General features: G+C 40.1%; 1 protein-coding gene across 1 annotated transcript in view; it reads left to right on the forward strand.

Annotated features, from left to right (window-relative positions):
• Positions 1–26813, forward strand: part of rsrc1 (arginine/serine-rich coiled-coil 1) — an 81426-nt gene that overhangs the window by 8484 nt on the left and 46129 nt on the right. The window contains exons 4-5 of the mRNA XM_055166688.1: positions 6057–6206; positions 19364–19403. Of these exons, the coding sequence (XP_055022663.1) occupies positions 6057–6206; positions 19364–19403 (190 nt within the window). The remainder of the gene's footprint in view (positions 1–6056; positions 6207–19363; positions 19404–26813) is intronic.

Consider the following 26813-nt stretch of genomic DNA (forward strand, 5'->3'; position numbering starts at 1 on the left):
TTCTAAATGTGCAATATTGTAAAAAGAAAAGAAGATGCAATAAATAAATAAATAACAGAAGGCAACACTTACATTCTAGTATGTATCTAGTATCTATAATGAAGACAGCTTCATTATTCAACCTCCTACAGCTCAGATCTCATTGTAGTACCGAAAGATGTAGTGCAGAAAAAAAAAAACATTTTCCCACTAGTCCAAAGAAAAAATGCCCATGATAATTAACCCCCAAAAACATATATTGTATGATAAGTCAATATAGTATTTATCTTCACAGGCCTACTTTTTGCCTCTCTGACCAGCAGCATGGTGGCACTGTGGTCATTGCCTCACAGCAGGTCCTGGGTTTGACTCCCTGGTGATGTGGGGCTTTTCCACTAAAAATACGTACAATAGGCTTCCCTCTGAGGTTAGGGCTCCGATGAAAACATCTTGCGGTATGTAGGTCTCATCCTACACCTAACAGTCTCTATATGCTCAAAAAAACCTTTTAGAGTATGGGTATCTATCAATAATGGTTGGTAAAAGGCTTTTCATTCTTTATAGGGTCTGTCTAATTCTGTTCATGGGACATGGGGTTTATGAGAAGCGACAGATGTATTGTAGTGGATGGGCTTTTTAAGTGAAGTGCTTCTCTTTCTGTGAATGACTTGAACTTTCCTGGATTTGTTTCTCCTTCTCTTTGTTCACCTTGACAGTAGCTCATGAAAATGATTTTTCGAAACTTCTCCATGAGAAGTCTCTGTTCTGTCATAAGATAACTTTACTCCAGCGAAGGGGGACTAATAGTGCAGCGTTTTTTTTACAGGGCACTTTTCCAGTTGTGTCTTGGTGTTTAATTAAGTGTAGTTTCCCTTTAGTAGTGGAATGTGGCTCTGCTTTTTGTCTGCCCGTTCCTTGGTGCCTTTTACAGTCCACCCACATGGTTTGTCTCAGCGTTTATGATTTTTCTTATACTGGAGTTGTGAGGTTCCTAAATCACTTAAGCACACAGGGCCGAGCAGTCCACATTTAAACAATAAAAGGCTGTTATGCTAAGGGCCCTCAGATCTCCTACCACTTCATAAATACATGTGTATAAAAGGCAGAAAAATACATCTCTCCTAACCAGAGTGCGAGCCAGCGCCTGAGAGCACACCTGCTAATTAGAGCCAGCTTGATGTGAAGCACGGCTGCAGCTCCGTCTTTTCTACAAGTCCCAATTCAGTTTTTTTTTCTCTATCTCTATCTTCTTGAATTCATTGTTCTTTCCTCCCAAACTTTTATAACCTTCATTTCTTCTTTAACCCAGCCCTTCAGTTAAGGTTTCATCCTCTGTCGTCTCATTCTGCACTTAGCTAAAGCCCAAATATCCACGTCTTTCTCTGTCCCTTATCAGTCTCTGCCTCTTTCTACTCCACCTTCTCACAGATGGAGGTAAGATGGCCAAAACAAGCCATTCGAAACTTGGTCTAAATAATTGTTCCTGTCTGTGATGTATGGTGGGAGTGGGAAAGGGCTTTCAGTTGTGTGATTGGCTGTGAGGGAGTTTGCAAGTTAGCACCTAGTCCAAGAATGACCTCTACTTGACCTTGTGTCTGGCCCAAGCGGATAAGCCAGATTCCCCCTCAGCTCCAGCTGCTAATGGGTGTCATGTCAAGTTGCGGCTGCGCTGGGGTCAAAGGTTGCTTTTGCAGAGCAGACGGGCCAGTTTTGGATTGCGATGTGGAAGCTGAGTGACACTGGGCATATGTGCCAATAAAGATGCTGTGCAGCATGCATCAGTGTATGTTCCCAGTGCGTGCGCACACACACTAAGTACATGCGGCCATAGAAAGTCGTTGTTTCTCTCATCGTTGGCCGGCCGTTGTCGGTTCATATAGATCTGAGAGAGCTTTGAAGGCCTTTGAACTCTGCTAAATGACTTGACCTTGTGGCTTGTGGCTGTAAGCATGTGTGTGTTTGGCTGGCTTTAGGGTGTGTAGCCAGTGGGTGGCCTGCATGAGGTCTCATTTCTACTACACAGCCAAGCAAGCATTGCAGACATTTGTGTTGACGACGGCTAAATTAAAAGCAAACTGAAGATTATGACAAATCTAAACATGGCTTTTATGTAGCAGAGGGGAACAAGGAAAACCATTTCTGTGAGTCTTTCATGCTCAGTTTTTTGCTGTGTTAATTGTACTCACATTCAGCGACTGTGCAGCCCTTCCTTATGTGTTATTGAGTGTTTATGTTTCTGTGTGTTAGCATGGTGCCTGACTACGTCTGTGTGCTGCGTAAACTGAGAAAACGCATAATGGCTGCTTGGAAGGAGGAAGCAGCTTGGGAAATGATTTCAACAGCTCTCATAATTAGAGGAATATCATAAATTAAACTTGTGTCTGCCGTCTCGTTTGAAGAGCACTCAAAAGTAATAAATTCTGGATGGTTAACATATTTGCATTCCATTCAGAAGGCAACGTCAGGCAGGAACAGCTGTTTTCCACGTCTTTTGGCAGCAGGAAATGCACACTGCTCACTCAAGGTGCTTTTAGACTCATTGAAATGGCAAAAAAGAGAAGGAGTGACTTTTAACTGGAACATGAAGCTGCTGCTGTGAGCTCTGTCATTGGAAATAACTCAGCGGGGAACAGCGCATTAATGAAGTTCTTCGTATGTGAAGCTACCTTCTGTCAATGAGGCCATTTCTTTTAAAATGTTCTTTTACTTTGTGATATCAACCACTATATAGTATTTGTAGTTTTGTACACATAGATGTCTGTCTAAAGGTGTCAGCTTGAAAAGGACTGTAGAATCAAACTATCTCTATTTATTTAGTTTTATTTTAACCGTAATAATCATGCTGGTGTTAATCACAGTCTAGTTTTTATTTATTGTCCTTTGTTAACAAGGAAAAGCCTACAGTTTTCTTGGGCTGGTGCTTATTACAACAGCTATGGGTCTAAGATGGTGATGCTAAAGTAGTGATCATTTTTGTTTCTGTTCCGCAAATATCAAAACTATGTGAATGTCCATGCACCAATGGGCCTCACTCAGTTCAGTATTTATTCCAACCAAAAATGTGTATGAGAATTTTAGTTTATTCTCCCAGTGGACTTTGGTATTTAAATGTTTGGTGTTATACTGCAAACAGGGAAGGATAAAGATGTGAAAGCATGAGAATGATTAGCTGCTTGTGTTGTGTATTCATGCAAGCTACACACAGAGCCAGATTTGACTTTGTAGGGGCAGATTAACCAGGGGTGGACTTCACTGAAGACGCTCACCTGTATCTTACATTAGCCTAGCATTAATGTCCAATTTTCAATGAGAACAGAAATAGAATGGCAAATGATAAGGGTAAAACACCATCCAGCTTCACACTGGACTGCATAATTACCCCAATGGGCTGTGGTGAAGGGATCATATCATAGCACACACCGGGGGTCAGTGCCGATAAGCTCCAGCCCTGCTCCCAACACGCTGCATAATTACTCTATTGATAATTCACCAGCTAAACGGACTCGGCCAATTGCAAAGCAGAGATTTAATGGATCGTGCACAGAAACGAGGAAGAAATGGAGGAAGACGTTGGAGGTTGGGCCGGGAGCAGTGCATGTGTGTGTTTGGGGGCAAGCAGCAAGGGCCTTTTATTAGAAATGAAAATATGTTTAGGCCATAGGGGGACCCATTTCCCGGGCGATAATAAGGCCAATAAAATGTAAAGCAGGGAAAGGGCTTGGCATGGGGTCCAGGCGTAGCTGTTTATCTGTGTGTGTCTGCATTAGGCCATCTATCCCCAGCCTCAAATTAGCTAATCATTCTCCAAGGGGAAGGTCTTGGTCAGGAAATTGACATTTAGCAGCATCGACTCACTCTATTAACTACAGTAAATTTAATTTGCTGCACACCCCAGAAGTGGGCTGTTTTTCCTTCACCATCAGTGGGAGAGAAAGGCAGGCGCAGACAGAGAAACAGTTAGCGAGAGATTGAGCTTATTGCATCTGCTGCTTCTGGCCACAATTTGCTTGGCCGTAAATGTAAAAGACTTGGAACTTGGAACAGTGCATCTCTGTTGTATTTCCCCGTCATGTTGTGGTGATTACAAACATACGCAGGCATTGTCCATTCATAGTTTCGCTCATTCCAAGGTCTGTTTGAGCCATTGATGGATTATCTCGTGTGGAGACTCCAAACCACCAAAATGCCAAGTTTTTCTTTTCTTTTTTATCCATCAGCTGTGGTGGTCTGACTCAGTTAATCAGAGCTTTAGTAAATGGCCTTTTTTACATGCTACATTTAATCACATGTCCAATTGATGGTTGTTTTCACCTCAATCAAAATCTTATTCTTGTTTTTAGTTCTTGTCAAATAAAGCTAAATCAGCTATGACTCAAGTGACGTCCACTACAGCAGCTTGTATGGAACGTAAATCCAGATATATTTTTATAAGTTTTTATCTAGCTTACAGGCAAATGTAACAACCAATAAAACACCAATAACAGCATACCCCACCTTAAATAAATGTTGGCAATAAAAATAATAATGGGCATAGCGTCAATTATAAAATCATTTCTTTAATTCTCTGACACATTTGGTGAAACGGAGCAGCTCTTTATTGTGTAGTGTGCAGTGATGAAGATATCTCCAGTCTAATTGATGGCAGCACTTGTCAGAGTGTTGTCTGTTAGCATGGTGACAGGCACCTGAAGGAAATGATTAGTTTTCTGTCGGCAGGGAGACAGCTCTGGACGTCCCAAACTGCAAACTAATAAAAGGGGGAAAGCAATAAAGCTGGCGGACAGCAGGTTTAACTGTTTTATAGACAAATCAATAAAATGATAGATGATGGAAGATAACTGCCGACTTATCTGCCAATGTCTTCAGGGGGTTCAAATCTGGGCCTTTGTCACACACAGATACATCAGTGTACAGTTATGGGGGTTAAAGATTGTGTCCACATTAAAAATGATGTGCAATGACATAAATGCATTATATTCTGCTAATATATCTCTATGTATACAGCCTCATATTAAACGCCAGTTACATTTCCAATTCTTTTTTTCCTTGTGTGTTTGTGATTTTTCATAACTAAATAAAACCTGCACTGTAAATCTTTCTGCTACCAGAGGGCCAATGTCAGGATCAATACAGGGGACAGGTCTTCCTCCGAGCCCACTTCTAATTGGCTCCATCTCAAGTGTGTACGTAGCGTAGAGGGCCAGGCAAGTGAAAAATGAATTTGCTCTACTCTGAAAATTGTTCCCAATGAGTTACACCTCAATTTATCATTTTGGAGAAGTGTGCAATTGGCAACCACTTACTGTTGATGTGCAGAAATATTGCCATTGATTTATTGATGTACAACCTCAATTAAAAAAAGACACGCAAACAGTTGAAAGGCAAATTTCAGGAAATTAATGAGGAAAAAAAGACAAATTGGAAAAAAATGCAATAGCAGCCAACCACAATTTTATTCCTCTTAATATACAAATTTAAGTTTCATTTGATCAGTGTCCCCCGACATACTTTGGAGAGGATTCCAAGATAATGCTATCACTATAAAGCAGTGCCATTTCAATCTTGAGCTTTCCTGTTGCAAATCAAAATAACAGTTCTACTAAGAAACTACTGTTATGAAGGGAGAGTCCTGTCCATGTCATTGACCTTATTTGTTTATTTTTTTTTCTCAGCTCATAAAGGATGTGCAAAAGTTAATCGTGGTCAGAGGGGGGGAAATGGCACAAATCACTCTGGTTTTAAACAATGTAGAGTGCATGAGTAATGCACTCTAAACCATTTTTGAGTGTCCAAAAAGGCACTATATAAATCAAATGAATTATTATTTTTAATTATGATCAAAATAGTCACAAATATTCTAAACTTTTATGACATCTGCAATCTACAACTACATTTTTCAATTAATCTGTTTCCTAGTTGCTCCTAGTTGGCATTTTCTTCCATGAATAGTGATGTTTCAGTTTTAATACTTGACATTAGCTGATAAGCAAGTTATTGTTTTTTTTTTTTTTTTTTTTGTATTATTAACACATTGACCTAACTTGTTTTTATGAATTTTTATTTCATTTCTTTTTCAGGTCCTACTCTCACCACCGCCGCTCCCACAGTCGCAGCCACAGCCGCCGGAGGAGCCGCAGTCGTGACCGGAGCCGGCGCAGGGATAAGGACCGTGACAGGGAGCGAGACAGGGACAAAGACAGGAGCAAAGACAAGATGGACAAAAGGGGGTGAGTGATGGATGACTTCCCTCATGCATCGTGTACACTCTCATAATAACAAACACATCAATGCAAGTTCTGAGTGGGTCCTGCAGTGCACAGTGGACTGTCTGCAGAAGTCCAACTGTTTTTAACTGAGTGAAAGCAGAGTCCAGTCCCAGCCCTTTTTGCCTCCCATCTATCACTCTATACCTCCATCCATCAATCCATCAGTGCCTTTCCCCTTCGATTTCCCCCAGCTATCAAGCACAGGGCCAGACTTTGCTTGTAATGCGATATAATTCCCCTCTTGTAAGAAAAGGATGTCATGGTTTTATGCCAATGGAAGGGATGCGAGAAGCTAAGATTTGGGTTGCCTGATAAACCCTGATAGCCACACTTTTGTACCCAGTGGACTGTGGGGCAATATGTCCCACTTTTTAACTTGATCATACAGGTCTCTGTTGTAACTATTGCTAGAAAACAATAAATGGAGGTCCCTAAAGGTACATGCCACGTCCCCCTGTGATTTTAGTCTGCCACAGTCTGATAGTCTGATACAAGAAAAAAAATCTATTAAACCATATATCCAAAATAGTCTACTTTGTCAATATTTTTCTTTAGTCTGGAAAAAGAAGTTTACTTTTAATGAATATGGCTTTGAAATGGTCAGCAATAACATATTTTTTAAACAGCAGTAACAATTTAAACAATATTAAAGAAAGGCCAGCATTAAGGGTCAGGTTCTTAAATATTACCTTTCTATAGCTATATAGATATATTTTAAAACTAATAAAGTAAACACTGAAAGTAGGCTATATCTGTTTTCTTATTAAGTCTTCAATATCCTTCAGATTTGATACGCATCTCTACCTTTTATATCTGACCCTGCCTCGACTTGTCACTGTGCTGTGTGAATGCTTTCACTGATATAACTGGAAACGGCTTGTGTCTCCACCAGTAGCACTTTGTAGCCCATTTTTGCCTATTAAGTTTTTTATTCATAAAAGAATAATACAATTGTTCATTATTATTATGTTATTTCTGTTATTTGTAACTGACTGTATGAGCATGGAATGCAAGTTTCTGTAATAGCAGAAGCAAAAGTAGTGGGTGGAATAATTTGATTATAAACTTTACAGGATGTTAAAGAATGTGAACTTGATATAATTTCCTGAAATTTGATTTTAAAAGCTGAAGGCTTCATTGCACCACTTGACAGTGATGTGTCTCTCCGTCTGTGACTGTGTGATACAGAAGTTTATGTGCTATCATGTGCTCATTTAGAAGCAAAAGACAGAAGCTGCAGATTGTTACAGGAATATGTAAAACATAACTTCCAATCTCGCGCCCCATCTGTCTCCTCCATTCCACTTCTTCTCCTCTTAATGGTGACAGGGTCTTTACCATGCTCGTCAGCTCACACTGCCACACATGTACATGCGCTGCTCCACTCCACTCTCATTTACATCCAGGTCTCCGGGCTGGCGGCTGGTGCTAGGAGTGGGGCTGTGGTGTTGTTGGCACGGTGGGGTGAAGATGAGGCTCAGGGGCTTTCTAGTGTCTGTCAGGATGAAAGAAGGGCCCCTCAGAGCGGCACCCTGACACACGTCTGTGTGCGCGCATGTGGTGTTGTCGTCATTAAACATTTAACACTCCTCTAGTATGACAGCAGGCTGCGTGCTGCTCCAGCACCATGTTTTCATGCAAAATTTATTGAAAAAGACAAGCACTTGTTAAGAGATCTTGCTGCCTTTTTTCAAAAAATGGCAGGGGCTAAGTGTGCATTTCAGGGTCAGGGTATATGTTTTGTCAGACTGTTCAACCTTAGGAGGCTGGATTTGCCTTGTCTAATACAGCCGATAGGAAGCAAGTCAATTACAAACACAATCCAGAAGTTCATAACCAATGAATATACTGTGCATTTTATGAGCAATAAAATTTTGGACCCTCAGTATTAAGACTATTACAAATTATTATTTATATTTGTCATTTTTTATTTTATCATGTGAACTATCCGTAATCATAAGAAATAAATGAAAGGCACTAAATACTGATCTGCAGACAGCAGACCCACACTTGTTGTAATGTAATCCCTGGGCTTTCACACCGGTCAGGGTTACTTTGGTTAATATCATTTTGACTCTTATTTAATCAACGTCTGAGAAACAGTCTCAGTGCTATGTGAACAAGTGCACCGTTTCCCTCCGGCAGCCAATGACAGAAGTATCATTTGAATGTAACAGCAATCTCCACCTGATGTTCCAACCCAATTCCCACCTGTAATTAATGAGCAGAAACCTAGAAACTCAAGTTAACAGATGGCTCTTTCTCCACTGGATACAACATGTTTAAAAATATTTTTAATTACTACTCAGTGTTTTAAATGCGTTGGCATCATTAAATGCTGGAGTGGTTCAGGCTTTGATTAAGCTTTGAGGAATATTTCTGGGCTATGGATGGAGTACAATCAGGGCTACTTTTTCAGGGCTGGGTAAAACACCTGCTAATTCACTAAATGAAACTGCTTTCCTTTGGCTGTCTGTGCCACATTTTCCAAACTCCATAAAAGCGTTTGTCTGGTTTATAAAGACCTTAGCCCTGTCCCTCAGGTGTGATGACCGCTGCTTTCTTTCATTAGAGGGTGGGCAGTGGAAGAACGTGGGCTGGCTTCATCCTCTCTACATCCTCAATAGAAGAGAGGTCTGTCCAATTAGGCTGAACTTCTTGTCTGCACTGGGTCACCAGAGGAGCAGTGGTCCACGAGACTCAATTGCATGTCATTTGAGTATGAAATGGGTGCAAAGCGCAGCTATCTTTCCTTTTGAATATAATATTTCTGGTAGCCTAATGGGTTCAAAATTAAGTCAATTAAATGATAAAATAGTTTTAATTTTATAATTTGATCTCTTTCTCAAGAATGACAGAAGTCTGAAAAGTGATTTAGAATTATTCTCCATGTCAAGCTTGAAAACATACTCGAAAAAAGTGCCTTTTTGTGAACCTCCACTGTTTGCACACCAGATTTTAAAATCGTTTAAACGTTTCACAAAGACTCTTCTCTGACACTAGAGTCTACTCAAGCCTGCCCGCTCAGTTCTCGCTCTGTAAATGTGATTGTTTGGTAATTCCCCTCATTACTTTGTTTTTCCCTTGACGTGATAAACAAAACCCAGGCTCACCATAGGGGTCCCAGCTGCACCCGCGGGCCTTGGTTTGGCTAGCTCTGCTCCGACGCTCAGCCTTAACCTCCACAAGCTGAAGACGCTGAGAGGCAAAGAGAAAACTATTACAAGACCCAAGACGCACACTAACATTGACTGAGCAGTGACTCTAAGGAAACAGTAGTCGGCTTCTTTGCCTCTGTTGAACATCTAACAGCTCATTAGTGGAGGTAATACACAGAGAAATGAGTTTATGTGTGCTTGTGTGTGCATAGCCTGTGCCCGGGGCATTTTGCTAGTCTGTTGGGAGTCTGTATGGGTGGTGTGTGGACAGGACCGCTGGCTGGTGTGGTCCATAATATACTCACACCAAGTCTGTAGGCTGTGTCTGGCTTTGGGAGCTAGTTCAGTGGAGGTACATCAAACAATGTCCTCAGAAGGTTAGGATACACTCACATTGACTTAAATCAATGAGTGGTAAAAGTGTGTGCGCATTAGAGTGGTGGCCAGGAGCAAGACGAGCAAACCGAGATGTTGTATGTTGCTTGAGTGGGGGCTGGGAGGAGAGGTGCCCACATATAGCGGGTGGACAGTGAGTGCATACATCCCCACAGACTGAGAGAGAGGCAGCTGGACAGGTTTTGGCCCATGGCTGTATGCAATCATTAGCTACTTCTTTACAGCAAAGATAATAAACAAAAATTGGATAGAAGGATGGAGAAATGTCAGCCATGGGACCTTGATAAATAGACTTTGATGTGCACAGACATACAGTACATTTATTTAATCCACACTGACAACTAATTGAGACTTGTTTTACATCCGCATTGTAAAACAACATTTTAAAATAGTTGATATTTTCTGTTCTCCATTTATAATAATCCTAATAATATTAATAACTTGCACTTACATTTTTGAATACACAAATATGGTTTGGAATGTCCCTGTGGTCTGTAATATATTATCAGATTAAGTCTTGTTAAACTGATGGGGCTCAATGGACTAACTTTATCATTTTATTATATCTGAATTGATCCAGTTTGAAAAGGTTTAAAAGTCAAATATTTTGACAAAAAATAGAATAATGTTTTTCTGTTGGGGCTTCTTGAACGACCTGTCTGTCCCTGATACAGGCATGAGTCAGTGGGCAAATGCTGGAGAGAGGGAGAAAGAGCGAGCGAGGGAGGGAGAGAGGAAGAGAGAGAAAAAAAATCTGGCCACTTTTAATCGCAGGAGAGACACCCTGAGCGAGCGATAGAGCACTGTGACAATCCACTTAGTGTGCTCTGTAATCTGTTTAACCATTTACCCAGTAGTTAAAGCAGTAGGCACACACCAAACTCCACTGTAACAGACTTGTGTGAGAGTGTGTTGATGTTTTTTGCTGCCTTCTGTGGGCACTGAGAGAAGCCAGGCCTGGAGCGCGATGACAGAGACCAGACTGGGCCAAATAGAAGATCCCTCCAATCCAATTACCCTGCTCCTCTCCTCTTCTCTCCTCTTCCCTCCTCTTCCCTCCTCTTCCCTCCTCTTTACCTTACGCACTTTCCCTCTCCTTGTTGCTTATTTCAGGGCCACAGAAGCTTGTGGTGGCAGGCCTGACTAGTGTTGGAAGTAGCTGCTCAGCTTTATGGATCAGACGAGGATCCAGACAGGATTATAAGCAGCAGGTTACCAGCACTAAACTAGATAGGCCCATTCAGATTCAGGAGGTTATGTAAAATTGCTTGTAGACAAAGTGACAGAAATGTTGTTTTCCAGTCTTATCCTAGTCTTACCTCTCAGGCTGTCTTATGGGTGAGTTGTTGAATCAGTTGTAGGAAGGACAGTTCAAAGATGAGATTGTTATGGGGATTGATGAATAAAAGACATACCTATTAATGTTTAACTTTAACCAGACTCTATTGCTGCTGCTACTTCTCCTCCAGTAGGACAGGTAAAGGTATTTAGGTAATGTTTTGCAATAGAGGAAAGCACATTTTAATTTCATTTTCATGTAATTTTTGTCTTTGAGAGCTGCCAAAATAGCATCTCTGTCCTTCATTATGAAGAGTTTATTTTGCGTGGAAACTGTACATTTGTGTTTAAACACAAGGCAGTGCTGTCTAATCCACTCACACACACTGATACAGAGCAGCTGAAATATTTGAGTTTTAGTTTGGAAAAATGGTGTATTCACCAGTTTGAGCAGCAAAGTAAATCACCCTGTTAAATTTTCAAACAAATATTATCAGAATGATGAATGCCTCACATTTAGTCAGTTTATGTTTTTGTGGCTTTTCTCTGATTGCATCTAAATATCTTTAAATAATGCATCATTGTGAAGATGGCGTTATAAATATTTATTCTAATGTTTAAATGCAGCAAAAATAAATTTGACATGGTCTTTAGATGTCTTGGCCAACATTTTCCCTTTGCTAAATGTCAGAAAGAACTATCACTTTTTCTTTTTCTTTCTTGGTATTGTGCTAGTGCTCCAGCTGGATATATGCAGAGTGTTGTGAAGGCATCAGGGTAAAATCTTGTCATATCATCATCTGGAGACAGACAGTGACTCCAGATTTGGAAAACCTAAATAAAATGTAGGTTGAATCTGATGCAGCTAGACACAGATGTTTGCTTGTCTACTTGCATGAGTTCAAGTCTTGTGTTAACCTTTCTTTTGTACTTTTCTCCGTGTACCCCACTCCGTCCTGGTGTCTTTCCCTGTTGGCCAGACTGCAAACGCTTGAGGCCATCTTGTTTTTTTTGTCTTCTGACGGACAGACAGACAGAAAGCTGGGGAAAAGAGACTGATTATGCCAGCCACACCACAGATTTATAAAGACAGGTTGAAGAGAAGTGAGGAAGGCGGCATTAAAAAAAAAAACGCAGTGTGGATGATATGAATAACAATGTGCGGCGGTGTGTCTCTCCGGACCCTGATAACCTGCGCACCAGAGCCCAGGCCGTGTGACAGGCCAGCCTTTGTGGGCACTTTATCCCGCCCGTACACTTGTAAGGTAGAGCTGGGATAATCGCGGCTAATCTAATTAAGGCTAAAGAGGGCCATGACTGAGGCTGGCCAGGAGCAGAGTGGGCACACAGGAAAGCACACACACACATACACACTCACAGCTCACACTGAAATCCTGTTTGCATTGGAAAAATAAGGTTGTCATATTGATTATGCAGATGAGTGGCTAACCGGGGCTAACTGCCTCTCAGCCAGCCGGTTACAGCTGACACAGGCTAAATAGACAGGAGAGGAAGAAAGGATTAGGACAGGTTTAGCTTGCTGCTTTCTTTTCTGCTATTTTGCACACACCACGTTTAGGGTCAAAAGCTCCATTGTCCTTGTTGCTGCTGTCACGTTGTGTTTGTTTGCAAATAATTGGGGAACAAGAGGCAGTTAAACAAGCACATGACCACTTAATATGTGTGTTTTTGGTTGTCTTTCCTACGCACTATTAATTAACTATTTAAAGTTGTTTAGCCTGATCAGAGGATCATGAGCGATCTCTGTTCTGGAAGATCTGTTTATGTAATCCATACATAAGTTTAATTGATAAATTTGGACATTTCTACAACAGTTAGATTTCCTATTACAGTATAAGGCAATCTAGTGACGCAGTATACCACAAAAATACTTCTATTATCACAGAGCTCTTGCTTTGCTCTTGCTTTATTAGTATCCTTAACGCACCGATTTTACTTGATTGAAGGAGATGTTATTTTCTTATTTATATTTCTCACAATAGTGTATACAGGCAATAATCTCTGGTTTTACGTTTTTCCCATCTCAGACAGTGTAACAGAGCAATATCACGTTTGCACGGCATGTCTTCAGGTGTGTGGTAGTATCGTGCACAAACTGTGTCCGTGCCAGATTGCTATTTCCCCCTTTTGCCCCTATAGAAAGGGTTGCATATTGTCACGATGAGGGTGTGATGTACAATTGAAGGGCAGGATTGAAACTGATTACCTTGTTAACTCCTGGCACCCACTGGCAGCTTGAAATAGACCTGAGCGCCAGGGCCTGATTTGCAAATGAATTACCTCTCGCCCGATCCTCCCCTCCTTTCCCCCCTTCCCTCTCCCTGTTTTTGTCGTCCATTCTGTGCCAAGATCATCTTTTTATATTGTGCCATGACAGATGCTGTGCTGGGCCACCATTGTTCCCCATCAGTTTTTCAGGGGGCACAAGGAGAGCCAAAAGATTTCCACATGTGATTTTGAAACAAGCACCCTCCCCCTGCTGGAGAGCTTGTGCCTTTATTCTTTGTGTACCACTACTGCAATCTAGAGAGTTTGGGATGAAGCAGAAATATTGGAACGTCATTGTCTAGGTCTAAATAATGGAGAGGTATTTCTCTGATTAGGAGCAGGTCTAATTGGGAGGAATGAAAAGAGCGCTGGCTATTGAAGAAACCACAGGGAAATTGATTGCTCTTTTGCTTTTGTACCTCTCTCTCTGTGTCCTGTGCTCAAAAGAAAGTCAATTTACTTTAAAAGTTGGTCCGAACATTCTTTTCTCGGCAGCTCAGAGCTGGTTGTGTGGTCTCAGTAGGTTGTAGCATGGGCTGGCCAATGACACATTAATTATTGGGCATTTAAACAAGTGGCAGTGAAGGACAGCCTGTTGAGTCAAGTACAGGCTTTTTGGGGACTGGAGCCTATCCCTGCATTATTATGAACATTTCTAGCAGACTTACAAACTACACACACATAACTTACACATTGTGGATTACTTTTGGGTTCATACTGTATACGCAATTAAGTGGGAATGTGGTATAGCACTGACAAAAGCTTTAAAATGATCTGAAGCTTACCAAAAACAACTATGTATTCAGAGACGTACCAACCAGTAAACAGCATGGAAAGTGAAAAGGCAGATTAAATTGTTCAGTCACTCCCAAAACTCTAGCTAACTCCCTGCACTTCTTGCTCATTTCCTAGTTAGCCAGAGTGTTAGAGACACTTTTTAAAAATATTCCACCCAGTCCTTGTGTTTGCAGAGGTCACTGGTGCTAGGCTAGCACATGTCAATGGCCATAGTTAGCCTGCCACTAAAAACAGTCTTACCCACTCCACAAAGCACCTGAGGCAAAACTATTATTATCTAATGTATGTGTTGATAGAATAATGTTTGAAATAAAACTAACCTTGCATCGCATGAATTGTCTCATGTTGAGGGACTATTTTTTCATATATCAGTCCACCACTGCCAAGCTTTCTATCAACTCACTGCTGCTGCTCAGACATAAATCCTGCAAATGCAGTGTTGGTTTTACTTCTAAAATGATTCTGTCGACACAGACATTTACATCAACAGTCTGGTGTAATAATAGATTTGCTTTGGATGCTTTGTGAAGTGGGAAGCCTGTTTTTAGTGGCAGGCTAACTAGCATAGCACCAGCGACCTCTGCAAATACAAGGACTGGATGGAATATTTAAAAACAATGTCCCCACACATCTCCAACACTCTGGCTCACTAGGAAATGAGGCCCTATGTCCAAAATTCTGAACTGTCCCTTTAATTAAAAAGTCTACCAATGAAAAATTGGGTCAACTAAGACACCACTGATCGATTTAATTAATTAAATGACAAAGGCTACAGCCCAACGTTTCATCAAATATAACTATTGCAACATTAGTGAGCTTTTAAATAACTACTACAAAATACTGAAGTTTTCTAAGTACCTTCTGTGAGAGTTCCTTTTATGAAAAGGCCTGTGAAAAATCACTGTTGTCCTGTAGGTTCTGATATTTTATTGACTGCACTTAACCCTCCCTGAGAGAAACATAAAGTGCTGAATTCGTTTTAATGGATGGCTTTTCCCCTCCATTTTCGGATTATACTAACATATCCCCCACCCCACACTCCTACTCTTGAAAAGACTGGCAGTTTGTGTAATAGTTGTGTTCATGTACGTTTGCAGTTACATAAAATGCATTGACCTAGTCTATGTTGCCCCCCCCCCTTTGACGCCCCAACACTCCTCCTCTCCTCCTCTACACATCGTAATATGCTTTCAATTGGCAGTGTTGTTAGTACAGAGCTGTGGAAATGGCGATCGGGCCTATTGGGGAAGACTAGACTAAACTATTGTGCGAATATCAAGCTTTGCCTTCTATTAAACAGCGTAACAGTTGCATGTCAGTGATGCAGGTTGTGTATTTTGTGTACCTGATATGTGACAATGAGAGGTCCTCATCACATTGACTCTTTAATAAATATGCCTGCCATTCTATCTAGCAGTCAAACAACATATGAATGCTCTGTGACACGCTTAACAAGGCGACTGAGGAGAATGTAGTTCCCTCTGCTCTTCACTCTTAAAATAGTCTGTTGGTTTTATTGTTATTCATACAAAAATATCTAGAAAATGCATTAGTGAGATATATTGATTGATTGTTATTGACTGTAGGCCTGTCAGGATAATTAGAACAAGACTTTTTTGTGGTCAGTATTTATCGTGTGTACATTTTCTTTGCACAACTGGGGATTTTTGGTTGTTTTTTGGCTATATGATAAGATTTGAGACAGGTTGAATTACTGATTTCTATGACTCATTATAGATGCAGAGTAGTACTAAAGTGTTTCATTCTGCTGTTTATTGATTGCAGTTCAAGATTTTTTGACAATATTGTAGATTTAGGATAGGTTTTGTGGTATTAATCTGCCTTAGGGTTTGTGTCAGTGGCATAAATTGAATAATCTCGTCTGTATTTACAGTAGTTCATCAATATCGCGCATATTAATATGTTATCATGACAGGGCTAGTTGGTTGTACTCCTGTCACAATATTAAAATTTCAAACTTAAATTCAGGGGGAAAACGCTCAGTGCTTTAGTTTTCATATAGATCCAGTGATGATACGTATTTATTGACGTGAGTTTGTGACCCATAGACATTAAGATATGCTCAATAGTTTGATCAAGTCGAAATGGCCAGTGTTGAGTCAAAGGGTTAAAGTGCGTGTTCACATAGGATCGTGCTCTGCCCAAGAGGTAATGCATGGCTGATGAGTGCTGGGCTAATGGGCACCTCTGTTAGCTGGAAATCAAATGACTGCCTCTGCATTTTAAGTCCCTGTGTCGCCTCCATTCACTGACTGAAGATATTCATCTCTGCCATGTCAAAGAGGTGGGGGGGATCAAGTAAAGGGAGGAAGAATAAGAAAAGGGAGAGCACACCAGGGGGAAAAGAAGGGCATCCGAGAGGCACCTGAAGACCTAACGTAATTATCAGAAACCTGACCACAAATGACAACTCATCTGGCACCACCGCGGTAATTAATTGTCCATGAGCGCAGGCTGGATTTGGGAAGGTGGGAGTGAGTGCGAGAGGGCGGGTGGGGGGTAGTGGGGGCAGACTGGCATTGTGGGTCATTTGGAGAGAGAAAAATACAGAGAATGGGATGAGGTAAGAGACAGCAACAGTTTAGGGATCTTTGTATAAAACAAAAGGCACATACAAAAGGAATGGGTAAAAGAGGTTTGGGAGAGAAACATGGAGAGGTGTGTCTGTTAAAAAGAGCAATGGAGCTGTTTTAGTTGGATGGTATTGACTAGATGTGATTAGTTAAATGATTTGTTTTCTTTGAACAACAGACCATTACTCTTACTTGTCTGTGGCTAATGTACAGCAGTGTTGTTGAACATGACTGAGAGGATACAGATCAGACTATAGAGGTGAGAGAAAAAGGATCTGTGCTCAATTGTGGCCAATTTTATGTAGCCAATTGTAGCTGCTTAGGTTGTTAGCAAGTGTGGCCCACCGATCATGCACTGTAACACTATTTCTTCTGCTGGTCGGCATGTCTGTAACAAAAGGAATTTCCCCTTGGGGATGAATAAAAGTAATTCTGATTCTGAGGGATATTGAACTGAGAACTGAGAAGTTTATAATAATAATCTCCTCAAGTTCCAACCTTTTTGAAAGCTGCAGGCGCCCTGTCGGTGAACATGAGCAGTTTCTTTTTATTTCACTCTATGGAGAAAATATTGGGCTGCTGAGGGTTGGCGCTGCACTACCAATTGACTCTCCTCTAATCCAACTCTCGACAGGTTGGTCCCCAATCCAGATTCAAGACCTGCAAAAGAGAAGCCAAAAAATTATATGCCTGATTTAAAAAAAAAAAAAAAAAAAAAAAAAAATCAGATTTATTTAAACCTGAATCATTTTATATATTTTGAAATACAATAGCTGTTATTATAATTATGTTTTTTTTACAGTAAGATTAACAGTTTAGTCTTCCTCCTGCTGTGTCTCTGGCTGTTCATACTGCTCTCCTATGGCTGTTGTAAGCAGGCCACTGTGTCTCTGAGGCCTTGTGCTACACCACCATTACTATCTGGCCTGCCTCCACTACAAATTGGATGAACAGGCACTGACACATTTTCAATATTATTACATTAAACCAAGTGGATTTTGATTGATAACCTAATATTGGCCTAATGCAAAACATCAATCATGGCAAGTATATTAATTATTTAATATTGTGGCGTAATTCAGAAATCAATGCTGTGTTGAAGGCGCAGCGAACAGAGGAAGGGAGAGAGAGGAAAGGGAGATAAGGAGGGAAGAAATGCTTGGTCCCTGAAGACTTGGGCAGATTATATGATGTTTTGAAAGGAGAGATGAGGATGTGAAACGCTGTGTGTGTGCAAGTTGGCCATGCACGACTAATGGATAGAGTGATCCCTTTGGCCCCGGTGTGGACATTACAGGACTGCCCGCTCTTGATGATGTTAAAAGGGAAAATTAAATGCATAATTAATTTGTGTTGTGAAAGTAACATTTGAAAAATATAAGGAGAAAGGGAAGTAAAAAGCTGAAGTGAGTGGAGGAGAGGATCTCAGACACCACGTGCTCCTTGTGTTAGATTGTTTCTCACTAATTGTGCTTCATTAGTGGATTACACACACTGTCACCACGGTAACAAATGTCTTGCTGTCTGGATGCCGGGGCCCATCATGTATAATGAATGTGGCGGGGTGTTTGTCACAATGTAATGTAATTACAGCTAGATGAAGTTTGCCTTAAGTGGTTGACTTGTCTGTGGCTCATTGACAGAGCACACAATAAACAAACAAAATCACTGCGGACTTTATGACCTTTTGTCTCCATTGGCATTTTCTGTACAGTACAAATGTTTATACTTATTATGGCTGTTATGTGATTATAGCATTATTGTGTAATGTAGACAGCACATGAAGACTCACTCTGTGGTCACACTGCACACGGCCTGTCTGCAGGATAGATGGATGGATGTAGGAAGAAGAAGGGCGCTGGAGTGGGATGGATTAGACAGTATGTAATTTTAGCGATGGTGTAGATTTACACTATGATGCTGCTGGCTGCATTAGCGACTGAAGCCTGTCGATAAGCTTCTCTCTCTCTCTGCACACATAGACACAGCACAGCCCTGGACAGGCTGCAGTTGTCAGTAATGGGGGGCACAGTTAGATGGTGGGGGCTTAGGGGTTTGTGTTTTCTTGATCTTCAGATTTCCAGAGCTGCAAATGTAAAATGCGCCAAAATTGCATCTATTATTTACTGCCAATTTGCTCAGTTAAAACAGACCGCCCTCTCCCCCCTCCTCTATTTCTACCCAGATAATCATGCAAACATTTTTTATTAATTCACAGATAATAAGCTCCCAGTTTTGTCTCTGTAGTTTTAAAATTATTATTATGACTGCAAGCAGTGGGGTGGCAAATGTAGTTAACCTCAGTCTGTTGTGCACAAACACCAACACATCACACATTTAAGTGAAATGTAAACAATAATTAAAGTAATTCTTTTGACTGAAGTAAAATTTCTTCATGCATTATAATTGCTATATTGTTCAGTGGAAATAATATTACTTTCTGACTTGTGTGTGATTACATATCTAAAAATGATTCACACATTTTTCATGACTTTGTTAAATTTCTGAGCTTTGTGGCTGTGCCTCTGCTAAAATCAACCTTTTCTTAAATGTTATTGTGTCAGCACTTTATTTGAATTGAAGGAAATGTGTTTTTGTGTTTCAGAGACCCTGGGAGCATCAAATCCAAAGGACTGGAACATCTGGTACGTTCTGTCTGACAATCCCTTCTTCTTTATTCTTCATTAACATAGATGCACATGTGCACGCCAACTCAGACTTTGATATCAACATTGCTAGTAAACCCTGTGCAATGGAGCTAAACACCTGCAGTTGGAGGCTCCTCAAGGCCTCCTCCTTTCCTAACTCTCCATAATCACACATCATTCACAACTGTACTTCTGTTTATAGCTGGAACAATAGGAAAATATCATTATTTTATGCATGTGTTAAACTGGCCTTCTTAACTGTTTAGCAGACATCTAATAATAATAATAATAACATTATTATTATTATTATTATTATTATTATTATTATTATTATTATTATTAATTAATAATAATAATAATAATAATAATAATAATAATAATAATAATAATAATAATAATAATTAATAATTATTATTATATTATTATTATTATTATTATTTTGATATAATTTTCTCGGTTCACTTTTTGATCTATTTTGATTGTATATTTTTGCCAGAATTGTAGCACAGCCACTCAAAGAACTGTAACTCACCTTAACCCAGATTTGTTCATGCCCCATAGAAAAATTCTCACAAGTGTCTTTGAGTGTCCAAAAAAGCTCTATATAACGCCAATGGATTATTATTGGCAATCTTATGGCACAAGATCCTATTCCATTCCTAATGTGCATTAAAACGCATCAAAACTATTTTAATATCCAGACTTTGTTTTTTCTTATTTCTTCCCTTGTCAGTCTACGAATAGTACTGCCACTCATTTTAACCATTTCTAGGCAACAAAAAACTTGCATGAAAACAGTGCTATTCAGCATTGCTACCCAGTATTTGTGTGTGTGTGCGTGCGTGTGCGTGCGCGTGTGTGCGTGTGCAGGAGTAGTATAATCGCCAAGCACCAGCATGGGGCTTTTTCCCACTGTTCTCACATCTCTGAGTAAAGGTCCCTCTGACAAACCCCCTCTTGGGACACCTTAAGAATTTAATATGTGACGTATCCAGAGGCTTCTGCACTATACATGCTTTAATCCAGGGTCAGAGTACCATGCAACACAGAGAAGAGGTTCTGTCTCCTCTTTTTGGGTGCAGCCACACTAGGGTTTGATATGCCCCATTTTCCAGGAGATAAATTATAGACAGGGGTCACTGAGGGTCCCGGCTCTGGGTGGCTGTCACATGACCTCTCTCCCTTACCTCACTGCATACTAAACAGCACCACACAAATGACCCGCATGTGACACACAGCAGACTGACCGTGAAACTCAGAACAGAAAACGGATGAACACGCATATGTCTTAATACAAAGGAAAAATAAAGTGAAGTTTTAATTCTTTAGAATTTTTCTGCTATAACTACTCAGATAAGTAATGCAAAATCACCCTGTAATGTACTTTTCAAAACCCTTTAACTCTATGTCCTTCTTACCATTGCCTGAAGAATGTCACACGTTTTCATATCAAGTTTTTTTTTTTTTTAATGTCATGGCAGCTTCTTGATGGAGAGGAGCGGATGGGAGCGTCTGTGTCTGTGATTGATGCTGTACTCTATAAAAAGTAGTGTGAATTATTCAGCAGAGGATTACATGCATAAACAGCATTAATCAATGTGTGTATTGGCATTTATATTGTAGGCAAACATTAGGCAGTAGAGGCAAGTTGAGTTGTTTGAAGCAAAGTAAGCAAACTTATACAGGCTCTTTAGCTTTAGAGTGCTATACAAAGCAACCAAATGTTATGCTATACTTTCATAGAAGTATGGAAGTATGATTATTTGAAGGTAATAATGTCACCTTAAGTTATGCATAATTGACTGAAATTACCATGAAGTTGTTAAATGCCACACAGTCTCATACGCATTATTTACAATGTACAATGTATTTTACGATTGTCCCAAAAGAGAAATCTTAAAATGCTTAACAAGTACTTGATAAGCTACAAAAGTGCAAGTGTAAAAACAATACATATTGGTGTTTTAATGCACCTGAGTTTAACCTGTCCACAGTGACATTACTTCTTGTCCCTCTAAAATGGAATTTGAAGCTGCCTCTTGTTTACTGTTGACATGGTGTATCCTCTTTTCTTTGATCCATTGATCATGGCTTGGACAAACTCTGTTCACTCTCCAAACCCTCTCCTACTCTCCAAACCTGTTTCTGAAACAGTAACGTAGTAGGGTAACTCTGAATCAGGATTTAAACTCTAGGTTAGTTTAACCTGCTCTGTGAAATTGAGTCATTTTGTTCTATATTGAGTGTGTATCAATAAAACTGATGCCCAAGTTATAATCAAACTGCACTGCTTTATATGTCCTATATTAACATTTTCAGATTTCACATATTAATGACTCATGCACATATTTCCTCCCGCACATGTCATCTCCAAACATTTGGAGTGATATCTGGTGGAGATGGCATGTTGGGGTTATTGTGATATCTAAATCCCGAGCGTTTGAATTTATGGTTTTGTTTATGCTTATGGGGAGATTGCGTCCCAGTCTTCAACCACCTGTGGCGTGCAAAACTCTTATTACAACTAGGGATCTGGGTGTGTAAATCACTGCTCCTGACTCCTAGCGCTGAAGTGGAGCTGTTGTGAATGTTGTTTCTTTCTGTAGCTCACGAGCACATCCCAGTAGGCTTGTGAGCATCAGTGTCAGTTGATGTACCGTTTTTACTGCATCAACCATATTGATATTTCTGTGATATTGCAAAGCACAGGTTGTATTTTGCTTTCAGACGGCAGGGCTGTAAACTGTTAGGAAAAAGTTGGAGAAAAGAAATTTAGAAAAGAAACAAAACTCAACAGTGCTTTGATTACATAATTATATGGGTTGTTCCTGGTTTGTATTTATTTATTTTTACAGCCGTGCATTAATATTTAATGAACTATAGTTATTTTAATCCTGTAATACTCCAGACCTTAAGCTAATTTGAAATGGTTAGGAAGCTCAAGTTGACATCTTGCTGAATTTGAAATACAAAGCCTACATTGTGAAGAACATTGATTGTTATGTATTTCTAGGTTCTCTTCCTAATATGCACATTATTATGTTGTTAATATGTAAATGTTTTTAACTGTGAAGGTTGTGTGTCTGTTTGATTTTTCCTGATGAAGTTAACCACAGAAGCTGCTGGCTCTGACATAATTAGTGGGCCAGTGGAGATGTCAGCTTCATTATGTGCTCTAAGGCTGCTTTTATTGTTCATGTTTGTTTTGTTTTTCACATTTAGCAGCAGATTGTCTGAACATGATCTGTTGCAAAGCGAGAGGGAAACTGAAGTTAATTGCTCCCAGGGCTCTGAGTTACTTTCTTTTTTCTACAAGCAATACACACAATAACACTGAAGCATCTCATTTCTGGCATCACTAGTTGTTTCTGTTGGGAGAGTGGAGTGGAAGATCTGGCCTACAGCGGCAGATGGTTCACTGCAAATACGTGGCTTCAGAGTGAGGTAGAGGAAAGCCAGGAGTCCGATCAATAAGAGAAGAACCGGCCTCTTCTCTAGGATTACAGGCTCAATCAGCAGCTGTAGTTACTGTTTTACCGTCCGCACAGAGCAGGGGATGGATAGGAACTGAGGAGAGAGTGAATGAGGCTTCATTAGTTTAGTGGAGAGGTGGATGGTGAAGACATGATGGTGGTCCATGGGATTCAGTTCACTCCAAGGTTGTAGGTTCACCTAAGGTCATGCTCTCAGAAACAAATTATATATACAGTTATTAAACCATATACAATGCTAAATAGTTTTTCTATAATTCTTCATATTATATAAATAAGTTAAATCTGCAAATAAAATATGGTACAGATGATGTTCATTTAAATGTTATCCTGATGTATTTCTTATGTTTTATTCATTTACTGTATGTATATCTATTTATTTAAAAGAAAAGCCAAAATGTCATTGCAAAATATGCCTGCAAGCAACATAATTACATTGCAACTCGTTACAGGGACTACAAAGCTAGAGCTGTTTTTCTGTTTTGTAGTTTCCAATTTGAACTGTTTACAAAGATCAAGCTTGTACGTTTATGCCATGCTTGGGAAAAGTATACAGCCCCCATTTGCTTTAAAAATGGCTTTCTTCACATGTCCCTCTGTGGGTTGAAGAGTTTAGGTTAAACAGTGGGTGCTCTATTGATAGATAGGAGGCAGCAGCTGAGGTCGTAACACTTTCAACTCCTCTGCAACTCCTTGTCCTCAACATAAAATAAATTAAAAGTTCACCCAAGTTAAGCACTCCGAATTTGATGTAATTGCTTCTGTTCTTTATCCATCTTTATTCCATTTTGTTAAATTAACTCATTAAACACTTGCCTCTTATCTGGTCTGTCCTTTGTATTTTGGTGTCTATCCTGTCCTCCAATAAGATTAGACCAGATAAGGCTACAGCGGCACATGCAAAGAGATTCCGTCGCGATAACACAGAGGGGATGGGGTGTTGATAATCTGCAAACACATTTCCATGCTTATTACACTAATGATTGCATGATATTTGATGTAGCAGCAGGGTTTGGTGCTGGTGGGGGCATGGCTGTAGATATAGGAAGGGGGGATGGCTCTCTCTCTCTCTCTCTCTCTCTCTCTCTCTCTCTCTCTCTCTCTCTCTCTCTCTCTCTCTCATCTCAACGGCGCAGGCTAAATGATGGAGTAATTTGAGTGACCTCTGACACGGGGCAGGCCCAGACATAATTGCATGTCATTCTGTTGTGGAAGAGAAGGGAGAGAATCTCACAAATGGAGCCTCTCGCATATCAAATATTTTTGCACTATGGGTAATTGCCCATGGACTTATGCCCAATTGACCATAATGTACCCATACAAACAAAAGAAAGATCGCATTAATTTCCAAATGATGAAATGACATTAAGAACAGCAATTTTCATATATCAATAGGCAAGAACTAGTGGCTTTACTGTATGTGCTTCATCTTAATGGCATCTCTGGATGTCAAGGGCATGGAGGAAATTAAATCGGAAAGTGCAGATAGACCAAAGAAGATATTATCTCGGGATGATTGCAGTTTTGATAGGTATTCCAGTGAATTTCATTTTCTCCGGATGGGGAGAAGATGAGTTAGCCTGCACATTTGCTCATTTTTCTTCTACATGATTTATGTGAGTTGAGTATAAAACTACACCCCACCACCGCTGCCATCACCACTGCCATCCCCTTTATCGGCAGCACATACATGCAAGCACATCCACACACCAGTGAATAAATGGATGGGAGTAGCAGTTTAAATGTATGGTGGCTTGTGTGTGGGCTTTTTGTGTGTACGGATAAATTTTGCGCATCGTAGATAGCAGCGGCTGCCGAGCCATCAGCAGGAATGATTCCGGGGAGACGGGGGAGTGTCATTACTCAGACTTGTTTACATTCTAAATACGTAATGAAATCTTGTTGGTAATAATGACGGGAATAAAAGTTTGGGAAATTGTAAAAGTGGTGAAGTTTGAGAAATGAGCCGCGGCCTGTGAAATAGCATTTGGGGGCAGGAAACGACATTATTATGCAGTGCTCCTGCCTGCCCGAGACATGAAGATGAACTGCTGGCGGGCCATAAAATGCTGTTAGCCCTAGCCTGAAGTATGGCGCATTGTAAAAAGAAGCCCTGATCCCATATTGCCATTATATATAAAAGTATAGCCATACACAACATTATTTTTCATATAAGATGAGCTCCAATGCAGAGGCTCAGACCCCTCCCTAAATGCATACACTGATAGGCAGATTTTTTTTCCCTGCTTCTCATAAAATATATAAATAAACATATTGCCATGGAACCCATCTCTGCCCTGATCTTATAGACCTCGATATTAAAAACAGAAATATTACATTTTGGAGGGGCTCTGTTTTCCTCTGTCCTCTTTTGGGTATGGGGTATAGCAGCGCAGTTGTTTAGGAGTTGGGAGGGAGCGCAAGGAGGAAATGCAGAGCAAGGCTGAGTGAAATGCAACAAATGAAAGAAAATGGAAACAGATGAAGACTTTAAGAACATAATGAGATGAATATTGGGGCATATAAAGAGAGTTAGGCGAGGTGGGTGCCATGAGTTCACATATTGAAATGCTTTATTGACAGTAAATAATGGTTGCGTCAGAGCAATTAGGATTAATGTTATGCTCAATGATGCTATAGTGGTGGCAGTTTTTGAAAGTTTTGAGAGACGTTTGAAATAAGGTAGTTTCAAGGTAGTAATTTAGTATACAGCAAGCAAGTATATTTCTCATACAAAAAATGCTCATGTCAAGCTGCAAGTACTACTTGCACACTGATTCCCAAACATTGGGCTTTGAAACAATAGTTTATCTTGGGTAACCAGTAATTTATGTCTATGTCTTAGGCAGAACATTGCTAGCACAAAAAGACACTTGATATAATTATAATAATATAATTCACTGCATATTTGCTGATGTTAGACTACTGCCACTATAGCACTTTGTATTTCTATTCAAATATCTGTCTTGAATTCACAACAGTGAATTGATTCACTGTTGTGCTAATTGAATAGTAACTTTTGTTGCCTTTTTCACTTTTTTTGTTTGGGCTACAGTTAAGACTTTACCACTCTTGTGCTCTTTGTCAGAAATCAGAGGAAATGGAGAGCATCTTTCCATCTGTGTATTGTCTCCTTGTGTCCTCTGCTCCTTTAGTCTCTGTGTGATTACTTGTAGATGGAGAAAACACAACTCCTCAGTCCTTCTCAGCTCTCTCTGACTGCCTTTGTTCTTTATTTATTTGTGAACATTATGTTTCTAATTGAGGGGAGAAGGTTCTTCAGATGCAGTGGGGGCCTCTCTCTCAGCGGGGGAACATAGATCTACCTCTAGGGAGCACAATTACCACCCTTTTATTGTTTACTAATGAATTAGACACAGCTCAAAGAACCGTATATGGTTGATTTAGAGACAAAAATAGATGGTTTGTCTGGAAGGAGCTAAATGTGTGTTTTTGTGCATTTAATTGTTTCTAGCTCCTGTGTGTTAATTGCATATTTGCAGTCTGACTTGTGTTTTTGATGATAATTAGATATTAATTAGCCTGTTTAAGCTTTTATTTAGTCCTACAGCCTCAGAGAACCCCACTCATTTCTGTTTGATTTCCCTGTATTTGCACCTCAGTTGGAATGGTAGTCTGAATGTTTCAAACGACGAGAGGCACAGTAGTTGATTGTATCATTGGATTCATATGAAGACCAAACTAAAAGTTTATTCCTGATGAAACAGAAAAGTTTGCAGTCCCATGTGACTCAGTGTTGCGTTACAGGGATAATTTTGCTGCTGTGTGTGCATTGAAGAAGCGCGGACACATGCCTCCAGGCCAATGTAAACAAATGCTAATGTAATTAGTGAGGGGGCGGCGTAATAAACTGTAACTAAGATGATTGCTCAGCATGCACAATTATCTGCTCGGT

Source organism: Boleophthalmus pectinirostris, unplaced genomic scaffold (genome assembly GCF_026225935.1).
Source record: "Boleophthalmus pectinirostris isolate CB_2022bp ecotype Guang Dong unplaced genomic scaffold, ASM2622593v1 HiC_scaffold_9, whole genome shotgun sequence".
In the NCBI taxonomy this organism is placed as follows: domain Eukaryota; kingdom Metazoa; phylum Chordata; class Actinopteri; order Gobiiformes; family Gobiidae; genus Boleophthalmus; species Boleophthalmus pectinirostris.